The sequence below is a fragment of the Cylas formicarius genome, unplaced genomic scaffold (assembly GCF_029955315.1).
Source record: "Cylas formicarius isolate icCylForm1 unplaced genomic scaffold, icCylForm1.1 PGA_scaffold_8__14_contigs__length_24414737, whole genome shotgun sequence".
Lineage (NCBI taxonomy): Eukaryota > Metazoa > Arthropoda > Insecta > Coleoptera > Brentidae > Cylas > Cylas formicarius.
The window spans coordinates 11,366,076-11,381,876 of NW_026844361.1; the positions used below are offsets into that span (position 1 = coordinate 11,366,076).

The 15,801-nt window shown below is 34.8% G+C and overlaps 1 protein-coding gene across 3 annotated transcripts in view; it reads left to right on the forward strand.

The window, feature by feature from the left end:
* The window catches only part of LOC132706802 (scavenger receptor class B member 1), a 96,892-nt gene that overhangs the window by 53,706 nt on the left and 27,385 nt on the right, over positions 1–15,801 (forward strand). For all 3 annotated transcript variants that reach the window (XM_060678349.1, XM_060678348.1, XM_060678347.1), the window contains one exon: positions 12,904–12,995. In XM_060678349.1, the coding sequence (XP_060534332.1) occupies positions 12,904–12,995 (92 nt within the window). The remainder of the gene's footprint in view (positions 1–12,903; positions 12,996–15,801) is intronic.

The following is a 15,801-nucleotide window of genomic DNA, read 5'->3' on the forward strand; positions in this document are numbered from 1 at the left end:
ACACCATACATTATTTCATTGGTATCACTGTCTATTTATTTCGTATATTTATCTAGGATTATTTAAATATCAATATCGCGTACTTTGTCTATTAGTTCCTTGCAGCATCTCCAGTGACCGACTATGAATATGTATTTGAGTTTTGTTAAAATGTGTATAAATGTATTTTTATAACCTCTCAGACAATACAATCAAGTTAATGTAAATTATACTGATTTATTTCCTGTTGGGTAAAGTTATTATTAAATACGAAATGTGATAACAATAAATCAAATATGTTACCCCATTTTGCTCAATGAGCTTTTTTTGCTCAAGATTTTTTATGTGGTAGAGGCAGCAGCTGAAAACAAAAAATTAACAACAATTTCTCTTGGTCCATTTTATAAGCAATTATTTAAGCATCGACAATTGGTATGGCGTTTTAGCGAAAACGCGCTAATTAAACGACTCGAATTAACAATAAAAAACGATATAATTAAATACGAAAATTTGCGGAAATTAAACGATAATTATTAAGGTTTGTTTTTTTCTCTCTATAAAAAAGTTGGCACGTCGCACTTCGCTCCTTCGGCACTAGACTAATAAATGTTAATTGGGACCCATTAATTCTGTTTGCCTCCTGACGAAGGCTGCCAGCGATGTTTGACCTACGTGCCATTTTAAAATCGCTTTTAGACTTTTGAGCCCGCGTGTGATACGTCACGATTAAAATGGTAAACGATGGGTTTCTAGTTAATTCGTATCGTACCGATGTTGAAATTGTAGGAAAACGAAGCACACAACACAATGATGCCGTTAAAAATGACTCGCTAATGGGCTACACTTTTGTTGCGATTGTTTGCATTTTTCGAATACCAAATTGCTTCGTTTACTGGACAAATTGCATGGCGACCGGAAAATTAAACAACGACGAGGTTCTGTCTATCAGGTTTTAACTTTCGTCATAAATAATTTAATTTAGTGCTTTTTTATTATCAAAGATATATCTGTAATACCATGTTTTAATTTTATATTTTAATAAAACAAATAATTCAATTACTATTTCGCAATCTCGAAAAAAATCTAACGTTGTCCCAGAGATTCAATTAGACCATTAAAGAGCCACTTACTAGAACTTCAAAATGACGTCTTACTCAACCACCTCGAAACGGTGGGAGAGATATAAAACTATCCCCAATAATGAAATACCCAAATATTCGTAATATTTATTTCGCAATCACAAAAAAATCTGACATTGTCGCAGAGATTCAATTAGTTCATTAAAGAGCCACTTAGAAGAGCTTCAAAATGACGTATTACTCAACCACCTCGAAACGGTTGGAAATATTTAAAATTACTCCCAATTATGAAATACCCGAATATTCGTAATATGTATTTATTTAGTAATCTCAAAAATATCTGACATTGTCGCAGAGATTCAATTAGACCATTAAAGAGCCACTTACGAGAACTTCAAAATGACGTCTTACTCAACCACCTCGAAACGGTGGGAGAGATATAAAACTATCCCCAATAATGAAATACCCAAATATTTGTAATATTTATTTCGCAATCACAAAGAAATCTGACATTGTCGCAGAGATTCAATTAGTTCATTAAAGAGCCACTTAGAAGAGCTTCAAAATGACGTATTACTCAACCACCTCGAAACGGTTGGAAATATATAAAATTATTCCCAATAATGAAATATCCGAATATTCGTAATATGTATTTATTTAGTAATCTCAAAAATATCTGTCGCAGAGATTCAATTAGACCATTAAAGAGCCACTTAGGGGAGCTTCAAAATGACGTATTACTCAACCACTTCGAAACGACCCCCAATAATGAAATACCCAAATATTCCTAATATTTATTTCGCAATTTCCAGAGATTCAATTAGACCATTAAAGGCCCGCTTAGAAAAGCTTCAAAATGATGTATTACTCAACCACCTCGAAACCGTCGGGAGGATATAAAACTACCTCAAATAATGAAATACCTAAATATTCGTAATATTTATTTCGCAATCTCAAAAATATCTGAAGTCCCAGAGATTCAATTAGACCATTAAAGGGCCACTTAAGAGAGCTTCAAAATGACGTATTACTCAACTACCTCGAAACGGTTGGAAAGATATAAAACTACCCCCAATAATGAAATACCCAAATATTCTTTAGATTCTTAGGAGAGCTTCAAAATGACGTATTACTCAACCACCTTGAAATTTTCGGGAATATATAAAACTATCTCGAATTATCAAATACCCAAAAGTTCGTAATATTTATTTCGCAATCCCAAAAAACTCTGACGTCCCAGAGATTCAATTAGAGCGAGAAGCGTCACTTTACCAGGTGAGTTTCGTTTCTCACGGATCCGAACCACTTCGGACATTTCTGGGATTTTACCGCACGGATTTGGGAGCAGTTGGATGTTTTCGGAGATATTTCCCAATCCTTGAAGTTTGACCTTTGTCAATTCTGACGGTCATGTCAGTGAATGTATTCGTGTTTTGCTAAAATGTTCAGCAAGTTATTAAACACTCGCTCCGCTGCGCTCCGCTCGTGCCAAATAAACTCGTGAGTCAAATTTTGTTTACCACACTTGCTGCATAATTATACCATTAATAAAATTGAAAAGAAATGGAGCATGGAAACTAAATAAGTTGTTGAAAGTGTCCTACACATTTCCTCATATTTTCCCGCACTTTTTGAAGTATACCTCCAGTGTTTCTTATTAAATGGCTGGAAGCTCTTATACAACCTTTCAGCTCTTCTACAGTGTCAGTTGGGGTGCGACAAACATGCCCTCATAAAAAAAAATCCAAAGTATTTAGGTCTGGGCACCTAGGGGGCCATGGTTGAGGTCCGCTGGGACCTACACCCATCGGTTATTAAATGCATGATTTAAATATTTTCTCACTGCAACAATAAACTAAGTGAACCACATTCTGTTTCTAATTAAATATGATACTTTTTCTAGCAAAATTTGTAAATCCTCTTCTGAAAACATGCCATAATTATGGCCATTTAGCTTTTCCGCTGGGAAAAAGGGTATAATTAAGTAATTCGTAAAATTGGTAAATCTGGTTTTGACGTTATGTTTCTTAAGAACATTCGATATGTGATCAGTAAGATTTTGAATGTAAGGAAGGACAAGAGTGGCAAGTGTGGGATTGCTTTGGGACTCATTACTATTGGAACGATGCGGTGAAGTGTATTTTGTGATGGAATGCTTAATATGTGGAAATAATGTGTAAAATATTATAGAGAAGGGCAGAGCTATGGTGTTCTAATTCTAGGTTTAGTAACTCGGACTGGCATAGTTTTACTGCTGTGTAAACAAGAGAGTGTGATGGTGATGTGACCATGCATTAAGGTATCGGTCTATGTGCGTAGGTTTTCTGTAAAACCAATGACCCAATGTGAGGTCCGATTTTCTATTTATAAAAATATCTAAGTATGGGTGATTATTATTAGTTATGTTTGGATGTCTAAGAAAATATATTGACTTTTATAAGAAAAACATCATTTTTCAATGAAGATGAGAAGGTTTGGTTTCAGATTCTTGGATTTTAATATTCCTGAAATGATGTTGAGATTTTATGGAATAGGGACTTTAGTGTTTTTAATTGTTTAGTGAAGTGAAAGGAATTAAGTTTTCCGTGTAAAAGATTTAGTATAGAAGCTAGACAGTTTGCTGGTGCCGACAACAGGGCGAAGGAGTAATCCTGGTTTGTGAATCTTTAGGAGTCAGTAGAGACGAGGAATTTTAGAGTCGTGAGGGGTGGCAGCCTTTTTCACGGAGTCTTGTCAAAACATCTTTCAACATATTCGATCCGTCAGAAACAAAATTCCATTTGAGATACCAGATACTAGGCTCAAAATATATGAAATAGCCTCAAGACTACGACAAACTAATCAGCGGAAAGTTCTTGCATGTAATTAGTTCTAGGAACGAAAAAGTCGAGAATCTATGGTAATCTATAATTGATCAAACACTTAGACAGACCGAAGAAGAAGAGATTTTAGAACAAGTGGTAAATCTGGTTTTGACGTTATATTTCTTTAGAACTTTTGATATGTGCTCAGTGATGTTTTGAATGTAAGGGAGTACAAGTGTGATGGAACGCTTAATATCTTTAATATGGAAATTATTAGAGACAAGGGCACAGGTAAGGTGTTTTAATTCTGGATTTAGTGGCAGGCTGAGATAGTTTTACCGCTCTGTAAGAGTTGATAACCGATGATTTTTGGACCGGATGTGTGCGTAATGTTTCTGTAAACACATTGACCCACATATGGGCCACCCTGTTTACTTTGGAATAATTTTAAGCCGTACATCCTAACATTTTTTTAATTTTTATACCGTATATTTCATAATTTTGATAAGCTGCCTTTATTAAAGAAAATCGATAAGTATCGATCAAAAGAAAACGCCAAAGTATTCTAACTTAAAACGAAACAGAAGCATAAAAAATCGGTCCCGCGAAAACATTTTAGTTTGCCGAAAGTGTAACACGTTTCGCAAAAAAAAAATGTTTTGGTCGAACGAATCGTCTGGTGCAGTTAATCGCGATTGATTCGGCGTGAAAATCGTGTTGTCTGTTTTGCGCCATTCTTAATGTCGCCATTTCGATGGCGTGGAAAAGACTGGAAATTGTTATTGACCTTCGGGTCGTGATTGTTTGATTTACTATGTTATCTATTGACTTATTTTTAGAGACGCGCTCATCTCCGTGATTGGACAAACATTTTGCGGAATTTGATTTTACATTTTATGACCCTCGCGCTAATGGATGGCGAATATAAACATATGCAAATCGAGAACGCAACAAGGAAGTTTTTATTGGAAAATATGGAATTCAGGATGACACGACAATAGTTGTCGTAGTTCTGTTTGGTCGAAAAACGAAAATATCAAAGTTTGCGACTTTTTTTTGTTAAAGAATTTGCAGAAAATAGAGTGACCAATCCTTGTGCGACTTTAATTCCAACATTTTTCATTTCCGCCTCCGCTTTCTATAGCACACCACATTTTTATTTCTGTCTCTTAGTTTTTCACATATTTTGCGAGCAAAAGCGGTAAAACTTACAAAAAAAAAATAAGAAAAGTTTTCTGCAAGATTTTCTTATATTAATGACACTTAGAATGAACACGCTGAGAAATTCGCATCTATTTTATTAGATGCTTTTTACCCCATCTCAAAAAGATCAACACCGAAACGGCACAAAGTCGCATCTCAGTATCTTCATCATAACCTAACGCAAACAACCTTAATAACGTTAAAACACAACAAAATTAATTGAAAGGAAAATTAAAGGTCATTTTCTATGCAGGAATTTATCCTGCGAGGAGTAAATAATACAGCTCTACTAATTTCAGCTGTTGAAAAGTTTTCTACAGTATTTTGGATACGGTCGATCACATTTTTAGTGTGAGTTAAAGTGAGTTAGGTTAAAGTCGAGGAGAGCAAGGTCTGGCGATCCCGCAGGCCGCGGAAACAAACTGCAAAGGCGCGTTAGTTGAAATATGTAGACCTGACTCGGTTGCGAGTGTTTGATCGCTTATCTTCTTCTCAAGGTACCATCTCCACTAGTGAAGGTTGGATACAATCTCAGCAAATCCCGCTCGGTCCTTAGCAACCTGGAACAGGGTGTGGGCATTCAGGCCAGTCCAATCACGAATGTTCTTTAGCCAGGAATGTTTTCTTCTCCCTATCCCCCGTCGCCCTTCAATCTCGCCTTCCATTATTAGTTTAAGTAGGGTATATTTACTGCTTCGCATTATGTGGCCAAGGTATGCCGTTTTTCTTCTCTTGACAATTGTTAGCAGTTCCCTCTCCTGTTGTGTTCTTCTCAATATTTCCTCGTTGGTTACACGTGCTGTCCATGGGACTTTAAGGAGCCTTCGCAAGGTCCACATTTCGAACGCTTCTATTTTGTTTATGGTGTTTACTTTTAGCGTCCAAACCTCGCACCCGTACAGCAATACAGAGTGGATGTAGCATCTTACAAATCTATATCTCAGCTCAAAGTTAAGGGCAGGATCACATAGCAGGTGTTTCATGTTGTTGAATGTGCCCCTTGCGTTTTCTATTCTGGCTCTTATTTCTGGTTCAGGATCCAAGTGGCAGTTTATCCAAGTTCCAAGATATTTGAAGTTTTCGACCACTCCGATGTCCTTTACATTTATTGATATGCTTGGTGGAGGCTCTCGAGATTTGCTAATAACCATTACTTTGGTCTTGCTAACGTTTATTTTGAGGCCAAGCCTTTCTCCCGTTATACTTAGTTTTGTTAGTAGCCGTTGGAGTCCTTCTGGCGTGTCGGCAATGATCACCGTATCGTCTGCATATCGCAGATTGTTAATGATCTGTCCATTGATCTTAATACCATCAGTTTCCTCCTGCAGGGCCTCCGCGAAAATGCTTTCCGAGTATATGTTGAATAATAGGGACGATAATACACATCCCTGTCGTACCCCTCGTTGGATGTCCACCAGGTCCGTTATCAGGTTACCGAATCTAACATACGCTTGTTGGTGCCAGTACAAATTTTTGATAATCTGGATGTCTTGTTTGTCTAATCCCTTTCTTTCTAGCATTTTAATGAGTTGTACATGTTCCACTCTATCAAAAGCCTTTTCATAATCTATGAAGCAAGCGTAAATCTTCCGTTGTCGATCGTTACATTTCTGAAAAAGGACTGTCATGCTATATAAGGCTTCTCTGGTTCCCAAGTTTTCACGAAGCCGAATTGCGTTTGGCTGATATCTTGCTCGCATTTCTTGTATATTCTTGCATGAACAATCTTTAGAAATAGTTTAAGTAATTGACTCATCAAGCTTATTAGTCTGTACTCGTCGCATTTCTTCGCGTTCGTTTTCTTCGGTATAGGTATAAACATGGATTTCAGCCAGCCTTCGGGTATTATGCCTGTTCTGTAAATATTATTAAAAAGCTTCACAAGAATTGCTATGTTTGTTTCGTCCAGTAATTTTATTATTTCTATGTGTATATCATCTGGATCAGCACTCTTTCCCGCTTTACACATTCTGATGACTCGAATTACTTCTTCCTTGAGAATCTCTGGCGCTGTCTCTAGTTCTCTGGTTATATCATAGTCTCTTGTGTCTGCACTTTCAAATAGGTTTTGTATATAGGATTCCCAGTATTTCTTAAGTTCCTCGGGGTCATGGATGTATCTGTTGTTGTTATTGACGATTGATGTCGTTTGTTTGCTTTTGATTTTCCCGGTCACTTCTCTTACTTTCTTGTGCATCGCACCGTGGTCGTTCATCCGCTGTAGCTCTTCTATTTCCTCGCATTTTTCTGTCAGCCATCTTTGTTTAGCTTGTCTTATTTCTCTTCTTATTCTTGTGTTCACCTCTTTATATTTTTGCGCATTTCTGTTCTTATATGTTCTTCGCTCTTCCATCATGTCTATTATTTCATCAGTCATCCAATTTTTCTTTTTAGCTCTCTGTTTGGATCCAATTTCTTCTTCTTCTATCCTGTTTAAGGTTTCTTGTAAGCATTTCCATTGTTGGTGTGGATCAGTGACGTTCTCAATTTGTAGTTTTGGTATATCGTTATTAATCCTTATTTGTACTCTAGTGCGTGTAACAGGATCTCTTAATTTTCTAACATCTACCTTCTGGCTGTTCTTTTTCTTAACTTTCCTAAGTTTTACACGTATATTCCCTACTACTGGATTATGGTCGGAGCCTATATCTGTTCCCGGGTATGTTTTTACACCATATATGCCGTTTTTGTATCTCTCGTTGACCAGAATATAGTCTATTTGATTTCTAACTATATTTTCTTCAGTATGTTGTGGCGATTGCCATGTATATAATCGCCGGGGGTGCAGTTTAAACCAGGTATTTGTGATGCACATGGATTCCTCTTGACAAAATTGTATTAAGGTATTGCCTCGAGGATTACGCTCTCCTAATCCGTATCTACCCACAATTCGATCTACTTCTCTCGATCCCACTTTGGCATTAAAGTCTCCCAATAATATGGTCAATTCATTTCTTTTAGTGTAGGATAAAAGGTCCTTTAGTTCTTTATAAAAGTTGCTTAATTCCACCTCGGATTTGTCGGCAGTGGGTGCATAGCATTGGATCACGTTGATGTCTACAGGATGTGCTCGTATTTTTAAAAGCAATGAACGATCTGAGTGAGGAATGAAACTGACCACTGCTCTTTCAATCTCTTCGGTTACTATGATACCGACTCCATTCGGGTGGGCTGGAAGTTCATTTCCAGAGTAATACATCACTGACTCATCGGATTTGATTTGTCCACTTTTTGGCCACCTCACTTCACTAACTCCGAGAACGTCTATTTTGATTCGTTTCATCTCTTTGATGATGTTATTCAACTTTCCTGCTCTGTATAGACTTTTCACATTCCAGGTGCCAATTCTTATGGCCGAAGATTTGTCTGTTTTGTTTAGTTCCACTTTCGGGTGGGTCCTAGCATTGATCGCGGGGATTCTTTGCACCCGCTGGCCATTTAAGGCCTGCCGCGGACTGGGGGCCATTGTTTTTGGACTTGCCATGATTGTTATTCTAGGGATATCCTTGTGGATCTTTAATGTGTTAGTCATCCCGTGGCTTTACACATCCTTATGCCGTTGATTGCGTTAGCAGTTCCTCCGCCTTTGGTACCGATTTCTCAGCATCGGGACAAATGGGTGCCCCTTCCTCCAGTTGTTCCTCCGCCCGAAGCCGTTGACAAGTTGGAGGTGGATCGCTTATTCCGGCGATCGTTCGGTCGTCAGAGCCTCGTCAGATATCTTGCAGGGTGTACCGGATAACCTTGGTTATCACTCGTGCAGGTGAGGTTGACATTTGGGCTGTCATTATTAGACCTTCACCCCTTACACCCTTACACCCACTTATAGATTACCATAAATTCTCGACTTTTTTGTTGGTAGAAGAATTGATTACATGCAAGAACTTTTTGCGGATCAGTTTGTCGTAGTCTTAAAGCTATTTCATGTAACAAAACAAATAAGAAATAAAAGTTCAGATTTTCACGAAATTTTATATTATTACATGACAGTTGTTTCGAAAACACCGTGTATTTATTAAATGTAATATTTACAAACTACCTGTTACTCTATATACCGAAAAATGACAATAAAACCTTAATGTTATTGTGAGAATTTTAGTTTCATAATGGAGAGGGATTTGAATCTAATTGATCGTTAAGCAATACATTTGAATGTCTCATTTTGTTAATCTCCATGGATTCCAATACATTTCATTTTCTACTTTTTGTTTCTGTATGTAAAATATCAAAATTGTCGTCAAACATGTGTTTCTCTGTGTTTTATTGTGTAGCATAATCAGAATCTAGATTATTGTTTTTAAACGCTCTTTTATGTTCGTTAATGCGTTTCTTGAAGGATCTACCTGTTTGTCCAATATAAATTTTAGGACAAGATCCGCATTTCAAACTGTAAGCACTTGGTTTTTGAGATTTTGGACACTTCGTTTCACTGTTTTTTAAAAATTTTCCCATTGTGTTGTTAGTTCTTAAGGTTATTTTTAAACCACATTTTGACAAATGTTTTGAAACTTTTTCACTGCTTTCTCCTATGTATGTAATTGTTTTAAATTATTCGTGTTCTGTATTAGGTGTCGGCTAAATAGAGTTTACTATTGCCTGGATTTGTTTTTTATTTACAATTTTATCGATAATGGACGGATTGTAGCCGTTGTTCAGTGCAATTTGTTTAATGCTATTAAGTTCTTTGTTGTAATTTTCTGTTGAGAGTGGCGTATTAAGAAGTCCGTCTCTCTTGCTATTTATTTTGTTAAATGGATTAGAATTTTTAGTTATAAGTGTTTTATTATGGTAAAATTTTGATATGCTTTTGGAATTTCAGAAGAACAAGAGAATAGAAATATATTTTTTTTCTTTTCAAATCTGTCACTTTTTGGGATAATTCAACTCAAAATTTTGAAAATCTGTTAGAAAAGAAAACCTTAACAATGTCGGCAGAATTGAAAGTGGTATATCAACGTGTGTTACTGTAAGACAAGTTTTACATTACATTACATCAGAAAAATATCAACTTTTTCTCTATTTGTAAATTGATTATTGTTTTCCATGATAACCCAAATCATAATATAATAATCACATTAAGATGTACAAACTGTCAGAATTTTCAATCATGCCGACTTGATGATGAATAGAAGCAAAGCCACCTAAGTAATATTTTGTTTTTATGGTGATTTTATGGTGATTTTAAACAATTTGTTCCCACTAGGGTGCTGAAAAAACTAGGCCAAAAAAATAATAGTTCAATACATTAAATGCTTTTTGTCATTTGACAAGTAAAGAAAAGTTTAATTTACAATGTTTCCCATGATGATGATTAAAAGTTATAGAGTGTTCCCACTTTCTTGTATCATCCGGTATATTTTGCTGACCAACCTAAAAAATGTTATAAAGTGCTTGATTAAGATTTCAGTATTTTAAAAATTAAAGGGAAGTCAAAGAAATAATAAATATTGAAACGGATAGAAAATACAGGTAAAACAAAAACCATAGAAATGTATATAAAAAGACGTGTCCAAGATAAAGATTCAAAGTACAGAAATCTCAGTGTTTGTTGTAGATAAAGCTTAAAGTGGCTTTGAGCAGTCGTTTCTATTTGCAGAAACTCACGTGATATTTCATATACTATGACTGGTCTGATCCGCTAAGACTTTTCGAAAAATCCTTGAGAACCTCCTCGTTCGATCGCGACGACAGGTTCGTGAATTAATTCTCAAGTTGCGTAAAAAATAGCCAGCCACGCCTCCGAGCAAAATGCATTACGATCGCTGCGGTGTGCCGGATGTTATATTAAATACTTTCCTTGTGAATCATATCGTGGCTGATATACGAATGGGCGAATAAATTACTTAATAATCCTTCAATCCTTTAGGAAAGAGAATAGCAAATGAATAAAAACGTTTACTTTGCTACCCCACTATTATAAACTACTTATACGTGATGTTTTCTAATTATATGTTAATAATTAAAAGTCTTTCAATTACTTATTTAGTTTCTTTGTTTTACTTTTTTTTAAAGATTGTTATTAACTTATTAATAGGGAATTTTGTTAAAAATTATTAATAGTAGGTAGTGTGTTTTTTTTTTAAATAAGGATCGTTTATTATTGATCTTGTTCTGTAATAGTAAACATAGTCTTCTATTTTTTTTCCTTCAGGTTGGTGACTAAAAAGGAAAACGCCCTTCCCATCACTAGTCTAAACTGCAGAAAGGGGTTCAAAACTGGCATAATCAATTTTTGTGCATTATGCTTTATATCTTGAAAAAAGAAAACACATTTTTTTCTCTAGTTAGTTAAATAGATTTTAATTTTTTTAATTTTTAAATTTAATATATAATGGATATAATAAAATAAGCCAATTAAATGTCAAATAAAAACGTTTTCTGCACTACCTTCCTATCACTGAGTTTCAGAAAGCGCTACTCCTTTAAGGTATAGTGCTTTCATAGATAAATGGTTCAAACACTGCAATGGAAATGGCAGAAAACTATCAAAGCATATTTGTGTGCATTATGCTTTAAATCAGAAGAAAAAGAGTCGTTATATGTAAATTTTTATTATGAACTAGTTATATAGTTCAAAATTTTTCGCCACAAAACTAGTTAAAAAGATTTTAATGATATACAAATTATGACATCAACAGTTAAAACAATGTCACATTGGTCTTCAAAAAGCGCGACTTCTTTCAGGTATAGTGTCTTCACAGATAAGTGGCTTAGACTGCAATAAAAAGAAGCGAAAACTAGCAAAACATATCTGCGTGCACTATGCTTAAAGTGAAGAAAAAAAACAGTGTTTACATGTATACGTGTGTATTATAAATTAGCTATATAGTTAATAAATTTGTCTCTACATAACTAGGTAAAAAGGTTTTATTAATACAGAAATTATAATATCAACCGTTAAGACAAAATAAAACAATTAAATGTCAAATAAAAACGTTTTCTTTACTATTATCCTATCACTGGTCATCAACAAAGAGCGCTCCTTCTTTAAGGTATAGTGCTTTCACAGATAGGTGGTTTAGACTGCAATAAAAAGGAGCGAAGACTAGCAAAACCTATTTGTATGCACTATGCTTAAAATCAGAAAACAAAACAGTCTTTACATGTATGTTTTTATTATAAAATAGTAATATAGTTAAAAACTTTATTATTAATACGTCAGCCGTTGAAAGATAAAATAAAACACTTAAGTGTCAAATATAAACGTTTTTTCCACTTCCTGTGTGTGCACTATGCTTAAAATCAGTGATATGCATGTTTTAATCAAAAACTAGTTTCTTCAGTTCTCTACAACACGGGTACATATGGTATGCCATTTAAGGAATTCGGGAATTTTCCATTTTAAATGATCCAAATATATTCGTTTTATTTTGAACATCCTATAACATCTAATTCAAATTCCTTTGCATAGCGCTAATATTTTTTTTGCAAAAATTAGAATATTGAAAAAACTATTGGGTTTAGGTATGTATATGATAAAAAAAGGATTTTAAAGAGAATTGAGATCAAACTTTAAAAATAAGCCGCCCCGTATATAATGGTTTTAAATTGGGTATCCTAACAATCTTTCTCACTTTTGTGTTTACCATTGTCTCATAACATTCTAAACCAATGAGACAATGAGCTTTACTCTAGTATCATGGTTTATTTAAAACCATTTTTATCGTAAATTTAAACGTCAAACGCACATTTTCGGCCTGATGCTTGAGAAACGCTGCCCAATTGTCAACTTTGCGTATATACGTCAAAAATAATATTCATGGCCTCTGTAAAACGTGGTTTGAAATGCGAACAAATTGTAAAGCGTTATGGCTTTTAATGTTTGTGATTTGTTTCAGGGTTCGTGGTGGCAGTATCCGTTGGGATAATCTTCTTCGGGGTCATAGTGGTCATATTTTTCATGAGCTGGGTCAACCTGGTTATCAATCACGTAAGTAATTATATGCTTCTGGGATTCTCGCGTTTCGTTAGAAGGAATACTCCATAATGTGCGGTCATAAGTATTTATATAGTATTTTTACGATAAATTTAGACTGACGTCATCAGCTATTATTACCAACAAATATTTTAAATTTCCTCCGCATTATATTGCTTCCTCATCACTTCACTGCAGCTGATGAGTTTAAGACAATATTCTATGTTGTGACTGATAACTTGGCTCTCGGACTTCCGTCGTTCGTCATTTATATATAATAAACCTGAAGTGGCGACGAGTCAATTACAGAGATTTAAATAATTAAAAAAAAATCAACAATTGACCCTATGAATCAGGCCAATATGAAATTTGCGGAAACTTATCTAAGTAACCAAAAAATATCCAGTCTTTACCCTACATCAAATTTGAAAGGATAAGGAAGCAATTTTTATTGAAAAATATAGAGCTGAGCAGTAGTGAAAGTTTGCGAATTAATATTCGGAAATATTAACGGCTCTCTCAGGGTGTCATCTACTCTTTTGGAACTTCATAATTTGTTTCAAAAAATATATTTCTGTCTTATCGTTTTATAAAAAAGATATGCTTTGCACAATTCGTTTTGAGCAGTCTTCTCTCAATTATTTGTATAAAAACAACAATACAACCTAACGTGTCAAAATCGATGTTCTTGCGAACCCACATTGATATGAACTATTTGTCTTAAAATGAATTAGAAAAATCATTTCTTAAATTTAAGGGAAACTTATTTAATTGTTTTCTTTTAATTTGCTTTTTATTGACATCTACTATAAAGGTTAGTCAAACAAAAGATTATTATTATATTCTACTACGAATAAAATTTTCCATTTAAGAGGTAATACAGAATTTGCTGAAGCGTTTACAATAATTTACAATGCATCCTACTTTTTTTGATCGGCTTTGTTACTCCCGAACAATGGTCATACGGACTCATATTTATATCAACTATTTGTCTTACAATTATTCAACAAATCATTATACATACTTAATTGACACTTTGTATCTTTACATAAACATTTCGATGTTAACAAATTAATAATTGCTAGGTTTTTAAGTCGACTTTCTAGTGCTATTCTATTAAGAACTATACCGGGCGACACAAGAAAGTTTGAACACTCTGTAACTTTTAAACGGCTGAAAAAAGTTCACCCGGTATAATTATAGATTTGATTATAGAGAACTTTATATTTATATCCATTGCTTATTCATATTTCCTAGCGGCGCGGTTCATCTTTTCGACTGACCGACCAGGGAGCGGTGCTTTGCTTTTATAGAACGCAGCGCCTGTGAATTTCCCCTTCTTTCTTTCAACGTATACATTTGAAATCTGCTTGCCATAAGTCCTCAACTTCCGATAATGACGTCACGTTGAACTTATCGCATAAATATGTAGTAGGCGAGTGAGTTCGATATGGTCGATCACCAATTTTGTGGAATGCGAAAACTTTGCAGTTGTTATTATACGGCTCTTACGTATGACATTTACGTAAGGCCGCGTGTGACTTTTACACGGAGGTTTAATTGTAATTTTTGTTTAGTCAAATCAGTTGAGCGTGTATAATAATACGCGCTATAATATTGCAAAGAATTAGTTTTGTCTGCTCGAGGGCTACCGAAAATGATCAATTAATTAATTAAAACGTTGCCGTACTTTTAAATATTAGATTATTGGCTTATACCTTTATTTTAATAAATGTTTACAAAATTTGTCAATCGAACGATCTTAAAAAAGAAATATAAATTGAAACCATATAAAGTCCAAAGTTTATGTGTGAAACATGTTTAAGACGTAATGCAGAACAATTTGGTGGTTTGGTTGATAAACACACGATGTTGTCGAAACAATTGTCATGTAAAAATATATAATTTCGTGAAAATGTGAACTTCTAGTTCTTATTTATTTTGAATTTGGTCCGGATCCATAAGCCACCAATTTAATATATATCTTTTTAACGATTAAAAATGTGTATTTCTTTTTATCCTAATTTATCCTTTATTAAAAATTTGTCTTATTATTTAAAATAACCGTCGAGTTTCATATACTTTTCATATACCCATATACCCATTTTAAACATTTAAGTGAATTCCGTGACGTATAAAACGAAACACTATCAAGTTTCTGACATATAAGCCTACTAGATTTTCTGTTTTATGTTTAATAGAATATGTTCAGAATCCATTGTTTCTATTTTCAAAAGTCGGGTTAGAGACCTTTTGGGATCGCTAATTTAAATTTGCGCGTTCGCCCAGTTTCTCAAACCCGCGTAACCCATGTGACGGCTTGTGCGCAACCGCACAGGAAAAGGAGGAACTTTTTTGATATTTGAGATTCGAAAAGACACTTCCGCGTGGTCCGGCGCCAGAAACAGAGCCGATTCCGCAAGTCCGCGAGTTTCAAGCGCGAGTGCAATAAACGGGGCCCCGTCCGGAACCGACGACACGATAGCCTGCGGTAAGTCTTCACAGTGGGTCGTTACCTATCGTGTTCGCTTTTTTCACCATTTCGCATCCCAAAAGGGTTAAGCCAACCGTGAACCGTTCGACCCTATTGGAACCCTTAACAGAATATCTTATTCCGATTACAATAATGTAACACATATTTTAATCCACTCGGTTTGGACAAATATGCAAAAAGAGGAAATTTTTATATAATTTCAAAGAGAGACTGATTCCAACAATAATAATTATTTAGAAATCAAAATTAGAACAAAAATACTAAAAATGACAAGACACACTAAAGTAAAAACATCTTTAACTCTTCTAAATACTGCTGAATGTTACC